This window comes from Papio anubis, chromosome 17, assembly GCF_008728515.1.
Source record: "Papio anubis isolate 15944 chromosome 17, Panubis1.0, whole genome shotgun sequence".
NCBI lineage: Eukaryota > Metazoa > Chordata > Mammalia > Primates > Cercopithecidae > Papio > Papio anubis.
The window spans coordinates 6,496,624-6,521,281 of record NC_044992.1 but is presented as its reverse complement, the minus strand read 5'-3'; the positions used below and the strand labels follow the sequence as shown (position 1 = coordinate 6,521,281).

At 53.4% G+C, this 24,658-nt stretch overlaps 2 protein-coding genes and 2 long non-coding RNA genes across 17 annotated transcripts in view; 2 read left to right on the top strand and 2 right to left on the bottom strand.

Annotated features, from left to right (window-relative positions):
• The first annotated feature begins 582 nt into the window (after window positions 1-582).
• LOC103878622 lies at window positions 583-4,536 on the top strand. Its single transcript, XR_638859.4, has 3 exons — window positions 583-979; window positions 2,970-3,289; window positions 4,340-4,536. It is a non-coding gene; the product is annotated as an uncharacterized LOC103878622 (long non-coding RNA).
• On the bottom strand, window positions 2,836-7,928 carry C17H17orf49 (chromosome 17 C17orf49 homolog). 7 transcript variants are annotated; one of them, XM_017950301.3, is made up of 8 exons: window positions 7,593-7,928; window positions 6,611-6,687; window positions 5,483-6,214; window positions 5,205-5,299; window positions 4,479-4,580; window positions 3,667-3,857; window positions 3,344-3,448; window positions 2,836-3,101 (listed from the first exon to the last, which is right to left on the bottom strand). In XM_017950301.3, exons 3-8 carry the CDS (start codon window positions 5,501-5,503, stop codon window positions 3,037-3,039), a joined length of 579 nt encoding a protein of 192 aa, XP_017805790.1. In that variant the 5' UTR covers window positions 5,504-6,214; window positions 6,611-6,687; window positions 7,593-7,928; the 3' UTR covers window positions 2,836-3,036. The 7 variants fall into 7 exon arrangements, with proteins under 7 accessions (XP_017805790.1, XP_017805792.1, XP_003912259.1 ...); XM_017950303.3 differs by having other exon boundaries at window positions 6,837-7,781; XM_003912210.3 differs by having other exon boundaries at window positions 7,589-7,715.
• Window positions 7,929-7,961: 33 nt separating this feature from the next.
• The window catches only part of LOC103878624, a 62,596-nt gene continuing 45,899 nt past the window's right edge, over window positions 7,962-24,658 (top strand). For 4 of the 8 annotated variants that reach the window (XR_001896189.3, XR_002517960.2, XR_638863.4 and 1 more), the window contains exons 1-3: window positions 7,962-8,154; window positions 10,200-10,280; window positions 10,450-10,543. This is a non-coding gene — a long non-coding RNA (uncharacterized LOC103878624). Of the gene's footprint in view, window positions 8,155-10,199; window positions 10,281-10,449; window positions 10,867-12,124; window positions 12,145-17,430; window positions 18,117-24,658 lie in introns of those variants that run through there. The other 4 variants (XR_638864.4, XR_638860.4, XR_638868.4 and 1 more) reach the window with 4 other exon arrangements.
• Window positions 9,588-24,023, bottom strand: ALOX12 (arachidonate 12-lipoxygenase, 12S type). Its single transcript, XM_003912209.5, has 14 exons — window positions 23,809-24,023; window positions 23,023-23,224; window positions 21,771-21,852; window positions 21,536-21,658; window positions 21,317-21,420; window positions 20,907-21,067; window positions 19,565-19,708; window positions 18,240-18,449; window positions 14,619-14,705; window positions 13,940-14,109; window positions 13,373-13,494; window positions 10,492-10,592; window positions 10,213-10,383; window positions 9,588-10,096 (listed from the first exon to the last, which is right to left on the bottom strand). Exons 1-14 carry the CDS (start codon window positions 23,941-23,943, stop codon window positions 9,917-9,919), a joined length of 1,992 nt encoding a protein of 663 aa, XP_003912258.2. The 5' UTR covers window positions 23,944-24,023; the 3' UTR covers window positions 9,588-9,916.

Below are 24,658 nucleotides of genomic sequence, written 5' to 3'. Positions count from 1 at the left end.
TGGGGTACAAGGAGGTGATTCTTGTACCCTGATTTTCTAGGATGAGCCCCAAACAGAAAGCAGACAGAGGACTGAGAGTGTGGGTGAGATGGGGGGGAGGGGTTCCCCACGGCAGCCGGGGCTACAGGGTAAGCCAGGCCAGCTCTTCGCGCCTGGGTCCCTTCTCTCTTCGGCTCTCCTCCCCTCTCTCCCTCCCACCGCCCACCCCCCCAACCCAAGAAAAAAAAACTGCCTGTGCAACAGCAATGGCAGATTCCAATCCTCCAGGCTTTCCTAAACCACCACGGAGACCAGCCAGGGGGGAGGGGAAGGGAGGAACGGGCTTTCCTGCTTCCTTAAGACAGGGGCAATGAGCTTGACCTCCTGGCCCCTAGCCCTTTGAGGAGTGCTTCCCCCCGGTCTGGAAGCCAGGTGTCCTGGACCCTAGCCCCCGAGCGGTGGGGGGGGCCTGGAGAGACGGGGAGGAGGAAGGAGGGAGTGACTTCCAAAATTGGCATCGGGACAGAGCAGGGCTGGCGGGAGGCAGGCAAAAGACGGAATTTTCCTGAAAAAACGGGGGTATCTGAGGACCCCAAATTTGGGGAGCTAGTCCAGGACCGTTCTCCCAACATCCTAGATTTTTTTGGGATTTTTTGGGGACCCCGGGACCCCTCTAGATGGGGTGAGGAATGTAGTGTTGGGTGAATCTGACTGGGGCATTGCAGCTGCCTCTCCCGCCGAGTTGGAGACGGATGGGCTGGGACGGGTTTTGGGGGGGTGTCCCCAATTCTGACTGGGAGTGGAGGAACCCCTCCTGAGCTCTCTTGTGGGGGTGCCCCCTCCCCAGGGCACTCCCCAGTCCCTGAGCCAGCCGAGAGGAAGGAGGCCAGCGATGCGACTGGGGCGGTTCCTTTCTCCTGCACCCCAAATGTGAGGGATGCACCCTAAATTTTGCTCTTTTCAAAATAGGGGACCAGGATCTCAGGGGAGAGTAGCTGAGGTAAGTGGGGAGGGAAGTGTCCTCTGTTTTCAGGAGAGACGTGGCGGTTGGGGGGGAGGTTTGGAGGTGCGTGCTGGGGTGGGGTTGGCTTTGTCAGTCTTGGAATTGGGGGGATGATTGGAGAGGCTTTCTCTTACACCCCTAAACTGCAGCCCCCCAGACGGAAACCAAAGGCTGAGACCAGAGAGCCCCCCAACATCCCCAGCCGTTAGGATAGTGTTTAATTTCTCTTTCACCCCCCACAAAGGCTCTGCCGAGGTGGGAGCTGGGGGCAACTGTTAGCTTGGGGGCTATGGAGGGTGGTGGAGGAGCAGGCGGCCTTGGCAAGATTTGATGGAGGACAGATAGGGGTGTCCGGGAGGGCTCTGGCATCTTCGGGGGCCTAAAAAGACTGCTTACATACACCACCTTAGATCTTTCAGATTGCTAAGAGTTTTGGGGGGTGTGTCGGAAGAGGGGGTGGTAAAAGATGCGATGGGATATGAGAAGATAACTTCTGGATTTTAGAGGGTCATATTTTGATTTGCAGAAGGGATTTTGGTCCTTGGATTTTGCTTTCCGAGGGGTATTTTTAAAAAATCAAGTCTTGGACAGGAGGAAAGGGCTGAGGGAAGGCCTGGAGTTGGGGGTGGGGAGAGCCATGTTTGTCTCAGCTTAAACGTGGCTCCCTGGGGTGGGCCCGCCTGCCCTGGCCTGGTGGATGGACTGATGGACGTGGCTGTGGGGGCCAGCTCGGGTCCTGGGGGGCCCTGGGGAGTGGGAACAGCACTGGGGGTTGAATACCTGGCCCCCCAGGTCCAGATGGCCCTCTTCCTGGGCTCTGCTGCTCCCCTTCCCCCTGGTCTCCATTTCCTGCCTTTGGCCTCCATCTTGTGACAGGCCCAGGGCCCAGGGCGACTTCCGGCCCCCCTCTCCCAGCCATGTTCCGGCCCCACCACCTCTGGACTGCCAACTCCCAACCCTGCTGGCCTTGGCCCTCTGTCTCTCCTTGCTTTTCTCTTGGGTTCTGACCCCGGGAGAGGAAGGACGGACACAGGAAACCTTGGGTCCCTGCCCTTGCTGAGACAGGAGGCAGTGTGTTGGTCCCTCCAGTCATTCCCTATTTCTTTTGCCTCTGACCCCACCCTAGGGATCCCCTGAGCTGAGTTCCTACAAAGGGAAGATGGTCCAGTCTTCCTATACTATGAGCTCATCCCTGTGGTCCATCACCTTCCAGTTGCCTGCTCAGTCCGTCCCTGGTTCCTCCCAAACGTTTTTGGGGGCCATGTTTGCCTTTTAAGGCTTCTCTATCCCCCCGCTCCTGGAGGCGGTGCTGGGGTCTTCCCGGCACTGCTGTGTGCTCTCTTCCTCTCAGCCCACCCCGGTCCTGCTCCCGCCCCAGCAGCACACTGTGGTTTGTACGGCACTGTGGCCACGTCCAAACCACACTGTGGTGTTAGAGCGAGGGTGGGGGAGGCACCGCCGAGGCTTGGCCCTGGGAGGCCATCCTGGAGAAGTGACACAAAAAAACATCTGGGGCCTTGTGACAAACTTCTTGCCAGGTGGGGAAGGAGAGGGTGGGGTATGTAAGCACCCCTCTAAAATCTCCAGGACAGTTTCAAGAATACTGACGGCCAGAGACCCTGGGAGCACGTTCTGCCTCAAGAGAACAAAGTGGAGTCTTTGTTACCCACACCCAGCTTCCCTGGCTCTAGCAGCACAGAAATATTGGCACAGGGAAGCAAGTCTGCCAATATTGGCTGTGCTGCTCCAGGCAGGGTGGTGAAAACTACCGAGGAGGGGCTGAGCCCCCACGGGCCGAGGAAAGAAGAGGGAACAGCCCTCTCCTGCTAATAATGTTAAACAGACAGCACGAAGCTGAGAGGGAAATCTTTATTGTTTTCTGTATAAAAATGTCCATCAGATGAAGGTCAAAGGGGTTGGGGGCAGATGCTTATGCGGGCACAGCGAGGTGGCAGCCCCAGCAGCCTTTCAGCCCTCTCTCGTGCAGGCCTTGCTCGGAGTCCCAGGAGATCCACAGGTCCAGCGTGAACAGTGAGAGGTCAGAGGTGGAAGGCTCAGCAGGAGAGGAGAGGAGGATCAGCAGAGGTCATGAGAAGGCCAGAATCCAGGGTCAGGCTGTCTGGAACAGGAAGTAAAATGGGCCGAGATGGAGCGAGCCCCCAGTGTGCTTCCGAGGCCACTCCCAACTCCCTGAAACACCCTGCTACGTACTGACCCAATGCCCTGCGCTGTGTATGAGAGCACCTTCTCTTCCGAAACCCCTGTACGAGGGAGGGGCCCCTGCGGAGACCGTGCCCTGCCATCCAGGTGAGCCCTTTCTCCCCCACCCTGTCAGCTGTGTGGGAGGAGGAGGACTCCTACCCTGGTCGAAGTTGAGTTTCTTAGCTGGAGGAGTTTCTCCTAGCCCTTCAATATCCACCAGGTCACTGTTGGCGTCGGAGTCGTTCAGAGCACTGAGTGTCACATCTGGGAAGGGGGCATAAGCTACGTTCTAGGTTCCCCTGACGGCCTCTCCCCCAGCCCCGATCTTCCCAAAGCTTCGTGCCTCCCCTCCCCTCTGCCCCTCTCTGGGAACCTCCACAGGGACAGGAAGAGAGATTGATCCTTCTTTGACCCAGGCCCAATTCTCTCACTGAACCTCAGATGGACTTTTAACCCCTAGGTAGCAAGTCCACAGCCCTCACCAGCCTTCTGTTTCTTTATGGGGGGACCCCCGGCCTCGGGGACACTGGAGCTGCTGGGAGGAGGGGCAGCTGGAGGAGGTGATAAGACACCAGATGCCACCTTCTTGGGCCCTTTCTTGGGTGACTCAGCTGGAAGGGGGATGCCAGAATCTTCATATACCTTGCGTTTCACAGTGGCCTTTATCTGAGCCCTGAAGAAAAGAGAGAAGAGGTTAGGAAAGGAGTCATCAGAGAGACTAACAGAAGAAGGGAGGGGAGGTGAAGGGGTTCTGGGAGTCCCTTGAAAAGAATCCAGGTCGGGGCCCCAACCCATTGGGAGGGTTCTCACTTTCCCAAAGTTTTACACTCACTCAGGGTGGGTGGAATGTGGAGAGTGGAGTCCCTGAGCTGAGTAGTGGGAAAGGCCCATCTCCTCATTCTCTTCCGGGAGAGACATCGGGTAAGGCTTGGTGATTTACAGGTGGATTGGGATTTACTGATCAACTAGTTCAGGATCACCATATCCCTGGAAACACTGCAGTGGAGTCCCCCAAAATTTATATAAATAACCAAGGGACTTCCATCATCAAATACAATAACTGAGCATCTCAGGCAACCTAAATTCACATTCTTGGAAGGACTACCACAGCATTTTAGGAACTTCTGACCAACTGTGACAATTCTGTTCTTTCAGTTCTCAAGGGCATTCTAAAAAACTAGTGACAAAGTAGGGAAGCAGCTGAGCTGGAAAGGAGTTCTGAGGACGATGGAACCTTGGGTAAGGAGGAAGAAGGCTGCCCACCCGCCCTTTTCTGGCAGCCACCCTCCCTCACACTGTCCGTTCCTTGATGACACAGCTGATGTGATTAAGATCGTCCCCAAATCGCTTCACAGCAGCCCTCAGCATCTCTATTTCCGTCTCCGTCCACTTCGCACTGTCAGAAGGGGAGAGGGGGGATAGCAAAAATGGGAGGGGGGGGGTGTGGAGCCAGCCCACAGGCTATGCATCCCACAGTCAACCAGCCGCCTCCTTCCGATTTCTGGGACCCCTTCCACGGATGCATAAAGACGTCCTCCATAGGGGCGGGGGACGGGCGGGAAGCTCTTGAGGGCCCTGCGGGAACCTGGAGGACCCCAATCACAAGAAATCACAACCACCTCCACCTTAGACACCCCTTTCCACCATGAACGTTAAACGGCTGCTGTACACAGCACACTGAAACCAACTCGCCAAGAAGGGCTTTTCAAACAGACCCACCAACAGCCTGCAGCCGTCTGGGGGAATTCCATGAACTGGGGTGGTTGGGAGTGGCGGTGGTTTGTGGTCGACCCGTTCGCAGCAGGGAGAACTGTGAAATAGGAGTCTGGGCCATAGGCCTGTCTGTATTTTTATCTGTCATTCATTCCCTCATCCAACGATCATTTATTAACACCTACTCTGTGCTGTGCCAGGCACAAAGGGAAACTAACGTCTGTCCCTGTGCTAGAGAGGGTCCGTGTCTGTGACCGAGTCCAAGCGCCCGCTCTCAGCGTCCACGTCCCAGTCCGGGCTCACGTACCCCGCAGGGGAAGAGTCGGCCACAGGATGCAGCTGCATCGTCAGCTCCCCGAGCTTCGTGAAGGCGGCGCCGGCCGCCGAGAAGATCTCTCCGACCTGGGGGCGGGGCAGCGTCACGGGGGGCCGGCGCCCGCCCTCCCCGTCCCGCCTGGAGCCCCTAGCCCCACCCCAGGCTCGGCTCCCGCCCGCCCCCCGCCCGGGGCGGAAGAGCCGCGAGCCAAGTGGGGGGCCCGCCCTCCCGTGGCCGCCAGGGAGCGCTGTCCGCGGGGGAGGTCGAACCTTTGTGGACGCTGACGTCATGGCCCCGCGCGCCTCCTCACGGAGACGCCGCCGCCGCCGCTACACGCGAGCCGGGACCACGGAGAGCAGGGAGACGGAGCGGCTCAGGCCCCCGCGCAGGAAGTCCCGCCCTTCCCGCAGCGGATAGGCTCAACCCTGTGGCTCCCCGCCCCATCAGATGCAGTCGCTTCGACAGCTTGGCGCGCCCAGGCCAAGGGGGAAGCCTTCGCCTCACTTCCGCACCACTTCACTCCACTTCCGCTCAGGGGTCGGGACTCCCCAGGCAGAGGCCGACCTCCAGTCTCAGCCCCGTGCTCGCCCCCACTGAAGCACAGACACAGGGCATAAGAGAGCAGATTCTCTTTATTGAGATACGGGACACAGCGAAGGGTGGAGAGACGGAACAGCCCCCCAGCCTCAGCCCTCTCCACGGGGGCCGGATGCCAGAGATGGAAGAAGAGATTCAGTCTCTCGCCCGGGAAACCCAGTCCCGCAGAGGGTGCCGGCAAGGGTGGGACGCGACCCGGGTGACGCGGTGCAGGGAGTCTTTAAATAGAGGAGGGGCTGGAGCGGGGAAGCGCGCCCGGGCCCTAGCGCACCATGTATTCCTTGCGCTTATTGAGCCGAACTTGGCAGAAAGAGAAGCCTCCGAGGAGGAGGTAAAGGCCCGCGGCGATGAAACAGTTGTAGCTGACTTGCTCGTAAAGGTTGTATATGTTCTGGGGGCCATTCCTGGGGGTGGGAATGAAGCAAGGTGTCAAACATTAATAGCATCCAACGTTTGCTGAGCAGTATGTGCCCAGCACCTGTCTAGGCGCTGTTACGTGTATTGCTTTATTCAATCTTCTTGACAATCCTATGGGGTGAGATGTGTCATAGCAGCCATTTTGCAGAGGTGGACTGAGAGGCACAGAAAAGTAAAATACCTAAAGAGGCCACAGCTAAAGTGGTGGGTTTGGAATGGCCGCTGAGGTCGGACTCCCTAGCTCCTAACCACATTCTCAAGAAAGCAGCTCTCCTCTCCCTGTTCCCTAACCTAGGGGCCCCAAGCACCCGACCTCCCAGACGTAATCTGACCTCGCCACCTCCCACCTGATCCCAGCCCGCCTCCCCCACCCGAATACTTACTCAAAATCTTTCTCCGTGAAGGGAACGTCCTCAATCAACACAGCGGAATGGACATTGAAAAATATTCCGAGCATTATCTGGAAAAGGGGAATGGGTAGGTTGTTGAATTCAGGCACCTGACCTCAAGTTCACTTCATAAACCCCTCCCATTTCTAATGTTGCTACCACACCCGTGCCTAAGATGAACCGAAACGAGGTGGTGGTTACTGGATTCGGACTCAGCCACCTGGAACAGGGCGTGAGGTGGTGACATTGAGACAAGTGGCCGAGGCAAGGGTAGGAATAGTGACCAAGCCTTCTCTCCCAGGAACCCAGATTATCGTCCTCCCTGGAGGCGTCATCATCACGGGACAGTGCGCAAGGGGGAGGGAGAATCGGCACTTCTTCGTATCATTTCTTCTTGAAGTGGCGGTGGGTGGATTACTGGGAAAACAAGGCCCAGCTACCCATTTCTGGAACAAGCACTCTTTCCCCCCATGTCCTCCATTCAACTCAAGCATCTCTCAGGAACCCCGCTCTTGTTTATCCTACCTTGAGGGGTCTCCACATTTACCAGCCCCAGCTCCTCCCACTCCAGGGCCCTTTGCTCCAGTTCCCTTTTTTCTTTTTCTTTTGGGACGGAGTCTCGCTCTGTCGCCCAGGCTGGAGTGCAGTGGCGCGATCTCGGCTCACTGCACCCTCCGCCTCCCGGGTTCAAGCGATTCTCCTGCCTCAACCTCCTTTAGTGGCGGGGATTACAGGCGCGCGCCACCACGCGCGGCTAATTTTTGTATTTTTAGTAGAGACGGGGTTTCACCATGTTGGTCAGGCTGGTCTCGAACAGTTCCCATTTTTCAATTTCAGTCTGTCTCCTTCTTCGGGGCCTGTAGATCCCCGGCCCCTCCGGCCTGCCTGCGGCCCAGAGTTTCCTTGCCTCCCAACCCTCCTAGCCCGGAGCCCCTCAGGCCCTCTCCGATCCTTGCTGGGGAGTCCCCTCACCAACATGATCACTCCCCAGGCGCTGAGGACGATGCCGCAGGCGGCCAGCTTCGGCCCACAGCACAGGAGCGACGCCATGAAGAAGGGAGTCGGGGATAGCCGAGGTGCAAGCGGGCTAGGAAAGCGGTGGGAGAAAGCCCAGGATGCCCTCGGAGGGGTGCAGAGGGGGCGTGGCCTAGGCCTCAACCATCCCGCCCGGGGGCGGCAGGAGGACAAGGCTGGACTCTTCTCAGGACTTTCGCGGGAAACGGCACCGTCCGAAACCGAAACAGCTCCTGGGGAAGCCCTTCTTGACCTCTGTAGCTAGGGCATGAGTATTGGAAGAGCGAGGGTCTCCGGTTTCTTGGTCCCCCTTCCCCCGCAGACGGGAATGGAAGGGGCTGGCATGTCACGTGACCAAGTCTGTGAGGTCACGTGACGAGGAACTGGCAGTAACCAGGCGTTGGGCAAAAAAGTCAAACTGGCGGAGCTCTTGGGAACTGGGGCGATGGTCTCTTAGGATCGGAGGATTGGAACCATCCGATTTTTACCTGAAATTCCCTAGTCTCTCCTGTGTTGGGGAAATGGTAAGTAAGACAGATTATCACCAACAGAGAGCGTTTCTATCTCTACTCACTCCTCCCTTTTAAAATTGAGATTCTGACAGTATAAAGGAGTTAGGACCCCCTTTTGGGGGTCAGGCATGGTTTTGTGGCTAGAACGCTTTAAAATTGCTTAAGGTTCTTGGCATTGGAACTGTTTCTCCTAAGTAATATTTTATCATCATAGTTGAAATACTGTAACTCTCGATGCCAAATTCAGGAAAAATGGGCAGTTAGGAGAAGTCCAGGGAAAGCCGACTGAGCAGGTTGTAAAGGTAAGCAGTCCTGTTAAATGTACATAAAAATGTCACTTTGCTTCTCTACTTTAAACTAGGAAAACTGATAGGTCTTTTGAATAAGGTAGGATATAAGATTTAAAAATATAAATAGGTCATCCTCTCCAAAAAAGCCGTTTGTATGCTTAACTGATGAGTGACAGATCTGTAATAATTATTTAGAAATATGAGTGTCGGGGCAGGCGGATCACCTGAGGTCGGGAGTTCGAGACCAGCCTGGTCAACACGGCAAAACCCCGTCTCTACTAAAAATTACAAAAATTAGCCGGGCGTGGTGGCACGAGCTTGTGATCTCAGCTACTCGGGAGGCTGAGGCGGGATAATCGCTTCAACCTGGGAGGCGAAGGTTGCAGTGAGCCGAGATGGCGCCACTGCATTCCAGCCTGGGCGTCAGAGGGAGACTACGTCTCAGGAAAAAAAAAAAAAAAAAAGGAATGTTTGAAGAGCACAATTTTGCACTGAGCAAGTTGTACCCACTCTAGTGAGGACAATGACCTCAGAATAATTGAGAGGGATCATTTGACCTTGAGGCCCTAGGACCTAACAAATAAACACTAGCATTGCCTAGAATAACTTTGTAGTTCTTGTCCATTTATTTTGTGCATATTGTTCTTAAAAGGCTTGTGAAAGATAACTTGGAATGTGACAAACACATAGATCCCAGAGTATTAAAGGGGCTGGGAAAGTAGCTTTGAGACATGAAGTATGTGCCTGTCATCTGGGACTGTTTGGAGAAAGCAGCTATTTTGGGGCAGTGGTTTTTATTCTGCCCCCAAAGCATCATTCTTATTCAGGGACTTTTGGGGTACATGGGTGAACAGGAGAAATATGGGTGGAAGGAAACTGCCAAAGAACCGAGTCAGGAATTTATACATCGGCCACCCGGCATGAAGGTTAGTTCCCGGGAATGGAGAGTTAGCTGGAAGTTGATTTTTCTAAGAAATCCCCCTGCTCCATGATCTTGGATGTTTTGGAAGTAGGGTCAGGGCCTCAGGCTAGTGCAGAGTTTAAGGGCCAAATCCAGTCTGTAGCCTGGCTGTGTGTGTCTCAAAGAAAGCACATTTGTTTGTGGATTTTTTTGCATTTTAAATAGTTGAATAAAAACCAAAAGAGACTATTTTGTGATGTAACATTCATATCTGTGTCCATAAAGTTTTATTGGAACATAGTCACACTCATTTCCATGTTGTCTGTGGCTGCCTTCATGCTGTAGCAGGAGAGCTGAGTAGTTCGGACAGTGACTATGGGGCCTGCAAAGCGTATAAAAGGATCTAGTCTTTGCAGAGAAAGTTTACTGCTCCCCTGGGCTAGTGGGATACTAATGTAGGGAGTTTCACTGGGGGAGGAAATAGAGCCTTAGCAGCAGAGACTTTAGTAAAGCATGAAATTCAAGATAGAAATGTCAGTCCTAAAACTGATGTGAAATCTTGCAGGTGGAGTCACTCTAGGGCTCAGATGGTGACACTGTTCTCTATGCAGCTGGGCTTCAGGTATTCATAGGGCAAGTCAAGTTGCTCATTCCGGGCTGTAATCTCCTTTTCCAGGTTTTCCAAATCTGTTTGGAATTGGCTTAGCACAGCTTTGGGCTTGGGGCCTGAGAAATATTTTTCTTTGTGATGCCCCAGAGGCACCTGAGACAGAACAAAGGATCAGTCAGTTTCTAAAGATGAACGCACCTAGAGCCCAGTCCCCACTCTAATATTTCCTTTCCAACTGTCATTTCCCTCTCCCCAGAGTCCCCTCTCACCATGTCCGGCTGGCGGCGACCCAGATGCCATGAGATGGCCATTTGAAGACAGGCCTGCTGGACATCAGGTAGTGATCCCATCACTGTGGCCATTGTCACGTCTTCCTTGGTGGTGGGTGGAGGCATCCGCATTGTGCATGGGGCATTAGGGACCCAGGCATACCAGTCCAGCTGGAGGAAGAAACTGTAACCCTAGAACCCTGGTACTTAGGGTTTGAACTCCCATCTCTCCCTCAGGTCACCTTGCCTTCAGGGACCTGGGCTTTCAGCTGTCCATACCTGGCCCTGGTTGATGGCGGCATGCTGGGCAGTGCACGTGAAGACGCACATGGTGAGGAAATGGCAGAGTTGACTCTGGGACTGGAAGGAGACAGGGAAACCTGGGCAGGAAAGGAATAGGAGAGGAACAAAGGTTATTGTTTTGGGATGCCCGTATTTTAGAATTGATGAGTATTTGTTCATTTTATTTAGACATATTTGCATCAGACATGGGTTTGAGTCCTGGCTCAGTCACTTACACTTAGTTACCATAGGCCAGCTTAACCTCTTTGAACCTCAGTTTTTTCACCTGTAAAATATGGATGATACCTACATTATAAATGAGATGGTGTATCAAAATCACCTGGTCGATAATAAATGCTCAATAAGTAATAATTATTGTTATGGAAGCATTGGGGGCTGAAAAGTTCTGAGTGACCAAATATCCCTTGCCTCAAAAAGTGGTTAAGAATTGAGGGATGCATGGTCGGTGACTCATGCCTGTAATCCCAGCACTTTGGGAGGCCAAGGCAGGAGGATTGCTGGTGTCAGGTGACAGACCAAGAGCCTGTCTCTATTTAAAAATTAAAAAATAAATAAATAATTTAGGAATGCTTACTCCTATACCCAGACAGAATTACAAGTGTCTGTGTTACAAGGTGGGGAATAAGTCGTGGATGTCCAGTGTCACAGCTAGGGGGGCTCCCACAAAGGTTAGCTCAGGCCACTCATTTTACAGTGGATATGGGGGCTCAGAGACCCGATAATCTTTTTTTTTTTTTTTTGTTTGAGACGGAGTCTTGCTCTGTTGCCCAGGCTGGAGTGCAGTGGCACAATCTCGGCTCAGTGTAACCACCGCCTCTCGGGTTCAAGTGATTCTCCTGCCTCAGCCTCCCAAGTAGCTGGGATTACAGGCGCCCACCACCATGCCTGGCTAATTTTTGTATTTTTAGTAGAGATGGGGTTTCACTGTGTTGGCCAGGCTGGTCTCGAACTCCTGACCTCAGGTGATCTGCTCACCTCAGCCTCCCAAAGTGCTGGGAGACCCGATAATCTTATCAGTTAAGTGGAATAAATACAATTACTCTCATTTCATAGGTAAGAAAATCAAAGCCCGTAGAGAATACACTGTCAGGACTGCATAGTCGGGAAAAGGCAGAGGCTGACCTTGAACTCAGATTCCTGACTGCTAATCCCACAGCATTTTTAATTTTAGCCTCTAAAATGCCTGTTGGGAAAACTAGACAGAGGTGAGCTATGAGAACTGAAAGAGAACAAGGGGGAGGGCAGTTAGTGGAGGTTAAATTAACGTGTGTCATGAACTGAGTATCTTTGGCTCTGAAAAGTTTTTATATTGAAATCTAATCCCATTGTGATGGTATTTGGAGGTGGAGCCCCACAAGATAATTAGGGCATGAGGATACAGCCCTCCTGAATGGGCAGAGGACAGAGTAGCTAGCTAGCTAGCTTGCTATCTTTCTGCTATGTGAGGATACAGGGAGAAATCGACTGTGGGCAGCCTGGAAGAGGGCTCTCGCCAGAACCTGATCTTGAACTTGCAGCCTCTGGAACTGTGAGGAATACATTTCTGTTGTTTGTAAGCCACCCAGTCTATGGTGTGTGGTTTTGTTTTTGTTTTTGTTTTTTTTTTTAGACAGAGTTTTACTCTGTTGCCCAGGCTGGAGTGCAATGAAGTGATCTCGGCTCACTGCAACCTCCGCCTCTCAAGTTCAAGCAATTCTCCTGCCTCAGCCTCCTGAGTAGCTGGATTACAGGTACGCACCACCACGCCTGGCTCATTTTTGTATTTTTAGTAGAGACAGGATTTCACTATGTTGGCCAGGCTGGTCTCGAACTCCTGACCTTGTGATCCACCGACCTCAGCCTCCCAAAGTGCTGGGATTACAGGTGTGAGCCACCGTGCCCGGCCAGTGTTTTGTTGTAGTAGCCCAAACTGCTAGGAGTCTAAGGGACTGTACTGAGAAGAACTAGAGAGAGTTTGTTCCTGGAAGGGTGGGGTGGTGCAGCTTCGCCAGGGAGAGGCTCCCTCCAGGGTAAGGATGTTTGCCACATTCCCAGGATTGGCCATAAGGGCTCCCCAGTAAACGTCTGTAGTTGTCCCACAGAGGCAGAGGATGGTATTCAAGGCCTAGATCTGAAGTGTGAAGGGGAGGGGCCAAAGGATGAGTGACAGCAGTCCAGGCTGGGGCCTGTGTGATTAAACCTAAGAGCTCAGCAAAGGCTTTTTCTTCCTCAGAGGTTCACATATGGTAGTGGCTAGATTCTGGCCAAGGGGTGGTTCGGGTGGGAGGGTTGGATTAGCCAAAGAAACCTGAGCCCCAAGGATCAGGGTGCTGAGTTTGGATTTGAGGCAAAGCATGTATAGGATTGAGCTTGCATCAAGAGCTGACCTTGCACTGTAGCAAGCGTGCCGTATTCCTGGACCCTCTGGGCGTGCTGGACAGTGGCAGGCAGGAAGAGAGGGACGGAAAGCCAGGGTGGGTCCTTACGGGTTTTGGAGGGAAAATCTTCCCATTTACATCCTCAGTTAGGAAAATGGAACCATCAGGGGAGAATATGAGCCCAGCAGGGACTGTGCAGACCCCTCTCAGCTGTGGCTCTGGCCTGGTGGCCCCAGGATATGGCAGTTCAGGGGCATCTGTGACAGGGGTGGGGTGGGACTAGGGGTTGATGGCCAGGCAATCTGAGGAGGACAGTCCTTGGGTCTCTAGAATTGTCCTGAGTTTGAGGAGGTGGGAATGGGATACGTATGCTTTCCTGTGTGGAGGGAGGAAGGGAGGTGTGATGAGAGGCTGGGGTCCTGTCCCCAGAAGGGCAGGGCTGGGAAGGGGCCCTAGCAGAGTCTCCCAGGAGCTTCTTCTCTCTCTGGAATGGATCTTACCTCGGTCCTGGGCCTGGCACAGCCCCACCTCCGTGATCTCCCGACACCAGGCCTGCAGCTCAGGGTCCCCCCTCACTACGTCATCCCTTTGGTAGAAGAGGTGGACGATCCCCTCCACATACCTGCCCAGGGGGAAAAGGCACTTGAGAGCAGAAGGCCCTGGCCTCTGACCTCCATTCCTCTTTCTGTGGCATCTGCCCAATGCTTCCACAGTATCTGGGAAGAGACCTTGCCTTTGGGACATCCTCAGCCCTCTAAACACACTAGCATCTCATGGGAGATTTGGGTCCTTAGTTCTAGGAATTCACATGGTTGCTGTCACACATCCTCAGAAATCCTGATTTTTCCAGACACTTCCCCCAGTCTCCCCCAACAGCTCCCCTCACCTCCTCTCTCTGCCCCATCCCAGTCTCCTCATTTTCAGAGCCACCCCCTGTGACTTCACTCTTCCTCATCTCTCCCCAGAATTGAGTTCTCTGCTTCTCCTGTCTGGACCTTCTTGCTTTTGCCCCATGCTGACCTCAGGCCAGAGCCCTCCTCCTCCCCCATTCGTCAGCTCATCCTTACCTGGCAATGATCTCCCAGAGCCGTAAAGCATCACGGGCGTAGAGAGCACCTGGGAGTCCCAGCAGGCCCCGGTCAGCCAGGTCGTCAGGAGGACAGAGGGAGCAGTAGGTCAGCTGAGCCGTCGCCCGACGAAGCAACTGCACATGGCCCCCTCCACCTGTGCTCACCGCCTGGGACAGGAGATCACAAGTCTTAGCAGGGGAAACAGGGCTGGAGAACCATCGCATCTTCCATAAAGCGGGGCAGATGTGAGATTTTCAGATATTAAGACATGGGTATACAGCACGTTGGGAGGCCAAGGCGGGTGGATCACGAGGTCAGGAGTTCGAGACCAGTCTGGCCAACACAGTGAAACCCCATCTCTACTAAAAATATAAAAATCAGCTGGGCATGGTGGTGGGCGCCTGTAATCCCAGCTACTTGAGGCTGAGGCAGGAGAATCGCTTGAACCCAGGAGGCGGAGGTGGCAGTGAGCTGAGATGACGCTGCTGCACTCCAGCCTGGGCGACAGAGCGACTGTGTCTCAGAAAAAAAAAAAAAAAAAAAAAGACATGGGTATAAAAGGGACAGGTTCATAGGTTAAGAGTGAGGACATTCACACATAGTTGGTCTTGGATCCTGAAAGGGGTAGCTCATGGAGAGATGGATGAGGCAGTGCCATGCCCCGTGCCCTCCTCACCTTATCAAAAATTCCTCCATCTGAGATGAGTTGGGTCCGGGCCCGGGTGTTGATTTCCATGGTGTAGCGGATATGGGGGATCAGGAGCTGGAGAGGAGGGGATTGGAGGGTGTGACTGGTGAAGGCCATGCTTGAGGTCCTTCCTGGTAGGGCGTGGCACCCAGCATGGCGCCTTCTCCTCTTGATGCTTTTCTTGACAGGCTGGTCTCCTGCTGCTCTGATCACTCACCCTCGTGCTCTCCAACTTCCCTGTGAGTTGGGCCCTGGAGCCAGACTGACCAGGATTTTAACCTACACTTTACTCCTCATTTTGAGACTTGGCCAAGTTAATAACCCTCGAATCTGCAATCTCTTCTTTTGTCAACAGGGGGCAGTAATAGACTCTCTTATCTCAGGGGCTGTGGTGCTGCTCACCTAAGGATGTTGGAGAGTGTCCAGTCCACGCAAGAGTCCTGGAATAGTAGCTGTCCGCTTCATTGTTTCCACCTTGAGTATAGGTGTCTTATGAATCAGCCCCTTCTGATTTTCTTTGCTACCTCCTCTGTCATTCACATTCTCTGAAACTAGCCTCCCTGCTTATTATCAGAGCTGCATCTCCATCTTTTAGTTGTTTCACGGTTGGGTTTCTTCAGGGGATGGGTGGGGAGAGTACTTTTGGTCAGAACTAGAAGAGCTGTATTCAGCTACCTGTTTAAGCAAATCTTTTTCCACCTCTACTTAGGCACTGTTGGACCCCTCCCGTCCTGCTTTTCCTTAGCTATTAAAAAAAGGCCACCTGGTCCTTACATGTGTTTCTTTTTATCTTAGACTGTTTGTCTTCCTTTCCACGTAGTTAATATGCAGGTTTTAAGCAGTTTTGCTGTTTGTCTGAATTGTTGATGCTGGATGCTGGCAGTGACCCAAGTGATACCTTGGGTGTTAAGATATCAGAGCAGCTCACGTTAATCTGAAGCTTTTCAGAAGATTCATGAAAGATGCCGAATGTCACAGAAAGGCCAAAGTCCACATGAGGAGAGAGGATGCCTAAGGATGAACAATCCCTAATAATAATAATTGCAAGAACTAGCCGGGTGTGGCGGCGTGTGCCTGCAGTCCAGGTTACTTGGGAGGCTGAGGCAGGAGGATCGCTTGAGCCCAGGAATTTGAGACTAGCTTGGGCCACATAGCAAAACCCTGTCTCTACAACAAATAAAAAAAAATTAGCCAGGCATGGTGGTGCACACCTGTAGTCCCAGCTACTCTGAAGGCTGAGGTTAGAGGATCGCTTCAGCGCGGGAGTTTGAAGCTGCAGTGAGTTATGACTACGCCACTGCACTCCAGCCTGGGTGACAGAGTGAGAACTTGTCTGAAAAAAAAAAAAAAAATTGCAAGAACTAACGTTTTTTGTAGCATTTAGCTTGTGTCACACCATTAAGTCATTTTAACCTCTAACAACCTCACGATGGAACTTATGAGGACATCTGGAAATTATTGAGGCCGGGGTTCAGGACTAAGACCCCAGCAATCCAAAGCCAGAGCCTGCATAGGCCACTGTTAAGAACAGCTGCAGGCAGGCCGGGCGCGGTGGCTCAAGCCTGTAATCCCAGCACTTTGGGAGGCCGAGGCGGGTGAATCACGAGGTCAGGAGATCGAGACCATCCTGGCTAACATGGTGAAACCCCGTCTCTACTCAAAATACAAAAAACTAGCCGGGCGTGGTGGCGGGCGCCTGTAGTCCCAGCTACTCGGAGGCTGAGGCGGGAGAATGGCGTAAACCCGGGAGGCGGAGCTTGCAGTGAGCTGAGATCCGGCCACTGCACTCCAGCCTGGGCAACAGAGCGAGACTCCGTCTCAAAAAAAAAAAAAAAAAAAAGAACAGCTGCAGGCTTGACCCTTGTGTGCACCTGCCAGCAAGTCAGCTGTCTGCCGGGGGGATGGCATTACTGTGGTGAGTGGAGACACGGAGAGCACTGAACTAGGAAAGGGAATTGTAAGTGCAAATAGAGGCTTCTCTTGTTCGTGTGGAGCAGAGGATGGAGAAGCAGGAGACAGCATGAGATGAAGGCAATCCAAGATTCCACTCATCAGACTGGTCTCCATCTTGTCTATGTTACTGAAGGGGTAACTCCAGAGGCAGCACAGCTGTGCTGGCCAGGCTGGAGGGGTCCGGGTGGAGGCCCCCAGCTGAAAACAATTCAGTTGTTTTTACCCAGGACTTACTTGCATATCTTGCCAATACATCAAACTCCGTGTAGCTGAAACCGGACACCTCATTTTTGCCAACTCTGGTTTCTCCTAACTTTACTGTTTCTGACAATTACTCTGGTTTGTAAGCTTGTATCATTTTTGTGCTCCCTCTGCCACATTCCCTATATGTAAAGTATCATCAAGATTTTTTTTTTTTTTTGGGATGGAGTCTCAGTCTCGCTCTTTTGCCCAGGCTGGAGTGCAGTGGCGCGATCTCCGCTCACTGCAAGCTCCGCCACCTCCCGGGTTCACACCATTCTCCCGCCTCAGCCTCCCGAGAAGCTGGGACTACAGGCGCCCGCCAGCACGCCTCGCTAATTTTTTTGTATTTTTAGTAGAGACGGGGTTTCACCGCATTAGCCAGGATGGTCTCGATCTCCTGACCTCATGATCCACCCGCCTTGGCCTCCCAAAGTGCTGGGATTACAGGCGTGAGCCACTGCGCCCAGCCTCATCAAGATTTTAAAAACATTTTCTTAAGCAAGCACAGGTCTTATTTTGCCTTCTCCCTAGCGATATATACTGAACTCACTGTTTTATAAAATTATAGTATTTCTTTCTTTCTTTTTTTTTTTTTTTAATTTAGAGACTGGGACTTGCTGTGTTGCCCAGGCTGGTCTTGAACTCCTGGTCTTAAGCAATCATACTGCTTTGGCCACCCAAAGCACTGGGATTACAGGCATGAACCACCACACCCAGCTCTTAAAACCACAGTATTTCTAGGTCAGTATAACACACCCGCCCCATGGACTTACAGGTGTGGCAGAAGCTTGGACTTCTGGCTTTTCTCTCTCTTACACCCAGGCAAGCTGCAGCTACTGTTTCCTCCCTTCACTACATTTTAGATTCTTTCCTTTTCATTCCTGTCATTACCATGCTAACGTACATCTCTATCTACCTTACTGTTGGGCAGGTATGAGTGGCTTGCTGGCTGCTCTTCCTTGTCTTTTGATCTGTTTCTACTTAGCTGACTCCTCAGTTGGGGAGAAACATTCTTCATCAATACTAGACTGTTATAGGCTGTCCCTTGTGATTTCAAACTCTAGTACCAGATACTGTTCTCTGGTTGGTTCTTATGGGCACCACTTGTTTTTCTGGCTGAATACTAAATCTAAGGTAGGAATACGGCTTTTGTTTTACTAACAGTGTTCAAGCTCTGCTGTGAGCACACTGCTAGATGGTCAGATCTCTGAGAATTTCAGAGGGTTCCTGTATAATGTTAAGTGACTAAACTTAATACACGTAATTAAAATCAACATCTCAAGATATCGATACAGTCTCCTCTTCAGTCACATATTGCGACAAAGAGTTTTTGCTGCTGCAATATCATTTGATATTGGGCTGTTCCTCTCTCTGGGGTCTGAGGGATATGTGATTGAATAGATTAATAAGTACCTTGAAGATGGGGTGCAGTCCTGGGAGGCACCGCATGGTGGCGACAGCTATGACCTCAGCCACCAGATGCGTGTTCAGCAGGTGGTACTGGAGCTGGTGCAGTTGGAAATCTGAATTTCGGACCCAGGACTTTGCCAGGAGCCAGGCAAGTGGGGGGTCCGAGGGCAGGAACAGTGTTGGGGTTGGAGAGCTGGGGTTGGGAGGCTGAATCTGGGAGAAAGAGAAATGATTGAACTCCCATCCCGTATATGACATTCTAGTCAGCATTCTCGAGGAAACAGAGATGACTAAGTAAGATTATTGCCTTCTAGGAGGTTACAGTCTGGCAGGAGGACTGCGAACCCTCCCAGCCTGCCGCTCGCTAGCTGGAGTGCCCTGATGTCAGGTGGAGGGCAGGAGGGGCTGGAGGAAGGGGGTCCAGAAGGAGGCCCTGTTCTCTGGTTGGGCCAGATGGTGGTTGGCGCTCAGAGGGTGGTGGAATGTGAAAGAGAAGCAGGAGGTGTGAGATTATTGACAGTTCTTGTCACCTGACTGTTAGGAATAGTGAGAGAAGGCCAGGTGCGGTGGCTCACACCTGTAATCCCAGCACTTTGGGAGGCCGAGGCAGGCAGATTACTTGAGCCCAGAAGTTCAAGACCAGCCCGGGGAAGATGGCGAAACCCCATCTCTACAAAAGATACAAAAATTAGCCAGGCGTGGTGGCGCATGCCTGTGGTCCCAGCTACTGGAGGGACTGAGGTGGAGAATCGCTTGAACCCAGGAGGCGCACGTTGCAGTGAGCCAAGATCGCACCACTGTACACCAGCCTGGGTGATACAGTGAGATTATGTCTCAAAGAAAAAAAAAAATTGAGAGACAAGATATTGAAGAGATGATGAGGGTTCAGAGTCAGAGGCCACAGAGAGATTAAATAGTGATTCTCAAAGTGTAGTCCTGAACTGGTAGTGTCAGCATCACTTTGGAACTTACAAAAGCGCAAACTCTCAGTTCCCACCCCAGACATACTGAATCTGGTGGTGGGATCTAGAAATCTGCATTTCAACAAGCACTTCAGGTGATTCTGATGCACACTGAAGTTTGAGGACCATTGGATACAGGATGAGAACTCCAAGAGGCCATTTTGACTCTTGAACAAGTACTTCTAGTTGGATGAGGCAGGGGAGACGAGAGCAGGGGAGACGAGAGTACAGGCAAATAGTGACATGAAGGCAAGTCTCACTGAGTGAGGATGGGGTTTGGGAGCCAAGAGCCGGGGGCTGGGTCCCTGGGAGCAGAGGTTGAGGTGAACAGAGTGCAGCATTGCTGGAGAGGCCCAGGGCCCTTACCTGGATGACCATGGGCAGCAGTTTCCCGTTAGGCTCCATCTTCAGCATGACGAGGGGGGCAGCCAGGTACTGCTTCTCTCCTCGGATCACATTGGCTGGAATTCCATCCAGAAGGATGAAGTCAGCTTCAAACAGGGAACCATTCTGGGGACAGGAGGGATGTATCCATTTTGAGAGTTCAAAGTCTACCCCCAGGGGGCCAGGGCAAAGGGCAAGAGATTTAGTCTGGCTTCTTGCCGTTCTCCTGTGTCAGTACCGGAGTCCTGCTGGGAGAACTAGAGCCCCTGGTCCAGTTCCTGTCATCTTAAAGTGAAGAAACAGTCTGGTGAGGGTAGATGTCTTTTTTTTTTTTTTTTTTTTTTTTTTTTTTGAGACCGAGTCTCGCGCTGTCGCCCAGGCTGGAGTGCAGTGGCCGGATCTCAGCTCACTGCAAGCTCCGCCTCCCGGGTTCACGCCATTCTCCTGCCTCAGCCTCCCGAGTAGCTGGGACTACAGGCGCTGCCACCTCGCCCGGCTAGTTTTTGTATTTCTTAGTAGAGACGGGGTTTCACCGTGTTAGCCAGGATGGTCTCGATCTCCTGACCTCGTGATCCGCCCATCTCGGCCTCCCAAAGTGCTGGGATTACAGGCTTGAGCCACCGCGCCCGGCCTGAGGGTAGATGTCTTGTGCGTGGATGTGGTGGCAGATCTGGGTTTGGAACCAGGCCTGCTCAATCCAGTTGGCATCACAGGCATTGTAAACTGATCCCCTGTCAAATGGCCAGGCACCTTTCCGATCATTCCTGAATGGTGTGCGCTCTGGTTTTGGCTCCTATCAGCTCAGCAAATGCTCTTTCCTTCCCTATTCAAATCTCACCTCCTCTGCCAAATATTCCAGAGAGCTTCTCCTCGCTGCCCCTGCCACCACATACAGCACACACGTGCACATGCACACATTTTGCCTAGGCTTGTCCTCAGGACAGTCCATCGCTTCCAAACCCCGCTCTCTTTGTCTAGAAAGCCGCCCAGATTCTCTGCACCTGATGGCACTTCCTCACTTTTCTCCCTGCCCGTGAACACTGGAGTCCAAAACACTGCGGCCAGCGCATGTCACTGTTCCTGCTAACATCTCCAGCCCCTCGCTGTGTGCTGGGGGTCCATTCTGTTTTCCCCTTCATGCTGGGAGCTCCTCATAGTTTTTTCCGCTCCATATTTTATTTCTGTATTTTTCCAGCACAGGACTGCACCAAGGGGCAGCGCAGTACTGCAGTCTGCCTTCCTCTGACTCAGTTTGGTTTCTATCTGTCCGTTCTCACCACACTACTAAGGAGAGAACAGTGCCAGGCAGGGGAAGGAGAGGTACCTGAAGTTCTTTCTCCAGTTGAGACCGAAGCTCTTCCATCCCCGAGGGCAGCGCTAGCCTGGAGGGCAGAGAGGTCGAGCGTCTCAACAGCATGGGGTTGGCACCATTGACGAACTGGTAGCCGAACAGCTCATCATCCTGCCAGCACTGGTGAACCTTCTCTGTGGGGGGCGGTGGAAGGAGGATATATGTACCACAGCCTGCATATCCCTCCTCCAGAGTCAACCCCAGGGGTTCAGGTATATGACCCACCCTGAACCCAGCTTCTGAGTTTTCATTCTCAAGGCCTCTCTGAGTTGACCAGATATGATAAGGTCTCTTCTTGCAAAGAGTTACAGGGGACTGTGGAGTGTGATGAGTCATCCAGAGGGGCCATTAAAGGATTATGGAGACCTGGGGGAACCACTGACCAGCCAGGGCACTCTTCTGGCCCCAGAAGATCTGATCAAAGTCTTCTAGGCAGTTCCAGGAGCTCAGGAGGGTGTAAACACGTTTGAGGGCCATCTCCAGAGCCCTAGGACAGGTATTGAGGCTTAACTCATCAGCTGATCCCTCAGTTCCTCACCATCTACCATCATTCTTGGACCTCCCAGCCCTTATTTCACTCCTAGGTCCAGCCTTTTTCTCACCCTGCCTTCAGTGTCCATTCAAAGTCCAGCCTCTTCTCCTCATGGAATCTCATATTTGGAGGTAGATCATCCTTACGCTCTGCAGCGATGGTCAGGGGTAACCCTTCCTTCCAGGTGGCCCAGCTAGGAGTTGAGGACAAAGCTTCAGGAAGGATGTCATGGTCAGTGATGGGGGCAGGGGCAGGGACGGGGTGGGATAGTGGTGGCAGGGGGAGTTTAAGGGGTGGGTGGTCACCAGTAGATCTGCTGTCTGTCTTTCAGTTCCTTCTCTCGATGCTTCTGGAACACATCCAAGGCATTGTCTCCTGGCAGGCGGGCTGGGGAGACATGAGGACAGTTGGCCTCACGGCTCTGTCTGGTCCTATGCCCACCTCTTGTCCTCATCTCCCTGTGGGTAGCCGTATTCCATGTTTTCAGCCATGCACTGTTGCGTTTATCTTTGGCTTTGCCTCATTTGATTATCCCCCAGACACATTTTTCCCATCTTTGCCAACTTTGCACCCCTGCTTTCTCTTATTTCAGCCCTCATCCTTCGCCTATAGATAAAAACCTCCTGTTTGCCACCATTTCTTGCTCCTTCTCTCATCTTCCCCTACCTAGCCTTACTTCATCAATATCTATGGTTGGAAAAAAATCACCTTAATTAAGGTGATGAAATCTTAGTCACCTCTACACCTACGCCTACTGTCTACTACAAATTGCTTTGATTAATTTCACATCTTAAACCTCACCTGCCACACCTTCACCTGTCCTCAAAAGATTCTACATTTGCCTTTTTTTTTTTTTTTTAACCTCACCTTTCTGGATTTACCATCATAGTTTGTATCTATTGACTTATTCTGGCTCTTTTCTGCATTTACACTCACCTGTCTCAAAGTCATAGATTTGATGTTCCATCCCTACCACCCTCACTCGTCTCTGGATTCATCTCTCTTTTACTCGTTACCAGTGGTTAAAAATTCAGTATTTGCCATCCTCATTCCTCCCTGCCTCCTGCTGGCCAGTGCGCTGCTTGTCTTTCGCGGGTGTCTTCCGTGTTATTCCAACCAAACCAGCTCTCCAGCATCCTCTGTTTGCTTCCCTTAGCTGTCTGCTCTCACGGGTCACCCACCCCCTCCTGTTCCATGTGGTCCCCTCACCTGACTTCTGAGTCACCTCGACATCTCCTTCCTACGTTTACTTTGCATCTCTGTTTTCCTGGATCGCTGCAACTCCCACTTTCTGTCTTTGCCTTCTTGGAAGATGGGATCTCCAGATCACTTACTCCCTGCCTCCAGCCTCAAGTGCAGTCTCTCTTAGCCTGTGTACAACTTTGGGAATTCATAACTCCTTCCCGTTTCCTGTCCAGCACCCTGGGTTCCCTACACTTCGCTTGCGCTGGGCCCATACATCCTCTAAGTCCGCTCCGACCGTCATTAGCTCTGTCCTCCTAGCCCCGCAGCAGTTCCCGGGACCTTGCGCCTCCTTCCCCGACGCCGCCTTCTCACCGGTGCCCTCGGGCAGGCTCAGGATGTCCTCGCCCTGCACCCAGCGGTAGCACGGGAAAGCCGCCTCCGCGCAGGCTCCAGGGCCCTGCACCGTGATGCGGTCACAGAACCATGCGTCGTCCACCAGCCAGTGGTGTTTGCGCAGCCTCACGAACTGCAGGAGCCCCAAGTCCTCTGCAACGTCACGATCAAACTCCTCCTCCTGTGCGGGCCAGACCCAGGCCAGACTTAGTAGGAGGGACCCGACCGACGCCGTTTCGAGGACGGAGCCGCTCTCCTGTGCAACCTCAGTTTCTCAGGGCCGCCAAAGACAGCATCGCCTCGTTCCCGCCCACGCAAGATCTGCTCTTTGGGTCTCAGACGTCCGGAGTCAGGTGGAGAACGAGGGCCCGCAGTGCCTGGAGCTGATGCTGGAGCAGCATCGCCCCCGTGGGTCCCATTAACTGAGCTCTCCCCGCGCCGGTGCTTGGAGTAGCTTCACGTCTGGCCCCTCGCCTTATACTTACTTTGGCTCTGGGTCAGTGGGAGAAGGAACTGGAGGCTGCCGGGACCAGGGGCGGGGAAGGGAGATGGGGTTGAGCCCAGCCCGGGATCCCAGCTCCGGACCCTGTCCCTGATCTTGCCCCACGCGTCCCAACTTCGTGGAAGTCCCAGTCCGCGAGGTCGCGCTGTCACCTCGCCCCCAGCCTCCCGCCCTCCCGCCGCAAGCCCAGCTCGGCCCGGCCCTGAGTCCCCGCTGCCCCCGCTCCCCCCGCTGCCCCCGCTCCCCTCGCTCCCCACGCTGACCTCTCCCCGCGCCGGCCGCAGCTGCAGCTCCAGCTCCGCCTCCCCGCGCGCCCCGACCAGCCAAAGCTGCACGCGGTTGTGCGACCCGGAGAAGAGCCAGGCCCCGGTGGCCACGCGGATGCGGTAGCGGCCCATGGCGCCCCCCAGCAGCCTAGGCGAGGGGATCCCGGTACTGCGCGATTCCCGGGACCGCCCAGGGCTGCTGGCGCCTCAGGGCCAGTTCCGACCTTTAAATGACGGGTCTGCGGCCCCGCCCTCCTCGCAAGTTTTAGGCGCTCCCAAGTCCCCGCCCCAGACTAGCCCAAACCTGCGAGCAGAGCGGTAGAGCCGGCTGCGGGGACTGGCTGTGCCTCCTGGTCGGAGCGTAGCTGCGGGATGATAAAGGGGCCCGAGCCGGGGTGAGGCCAACGGGGTGGGTGCGGCTGGCTTTCCTGCACCTCCCGGGAAGCGGGATCGGGGTGGGCAGGAGCCCCTGGGTTGGAGCGAACATGGATGAGGACACTTCCCGAGGTCTCCAGGTCTTCTAGGGAGCTAGGAGGAAGTAGGGGATGAGTCCATCTTTCAAACGGAGGGGAAGGTCTTCGCTTTTCTGGGCTGGGACCCGGGGAAGGCAGTGGGCCGGCTTCTGGAAGGTCGGCCTGGGAGGCTGTGCTGGGGTCTGGGGATGTCCCGCAGCTAGACCCGGCGCTGCCCATGTGTCTTCTAGTACCTGAGCTCTGCCGGCCTTGAACGCTGTGCTTCTGTCAATGACCAGGGGTTCCCCAGGCTACCTAGAACCTGGAAATGTAGCAGCTCAACACCTGCTCCCCACCCCGTTTCAAATATCTGGGCTTTGGGGTGCCAATGTACA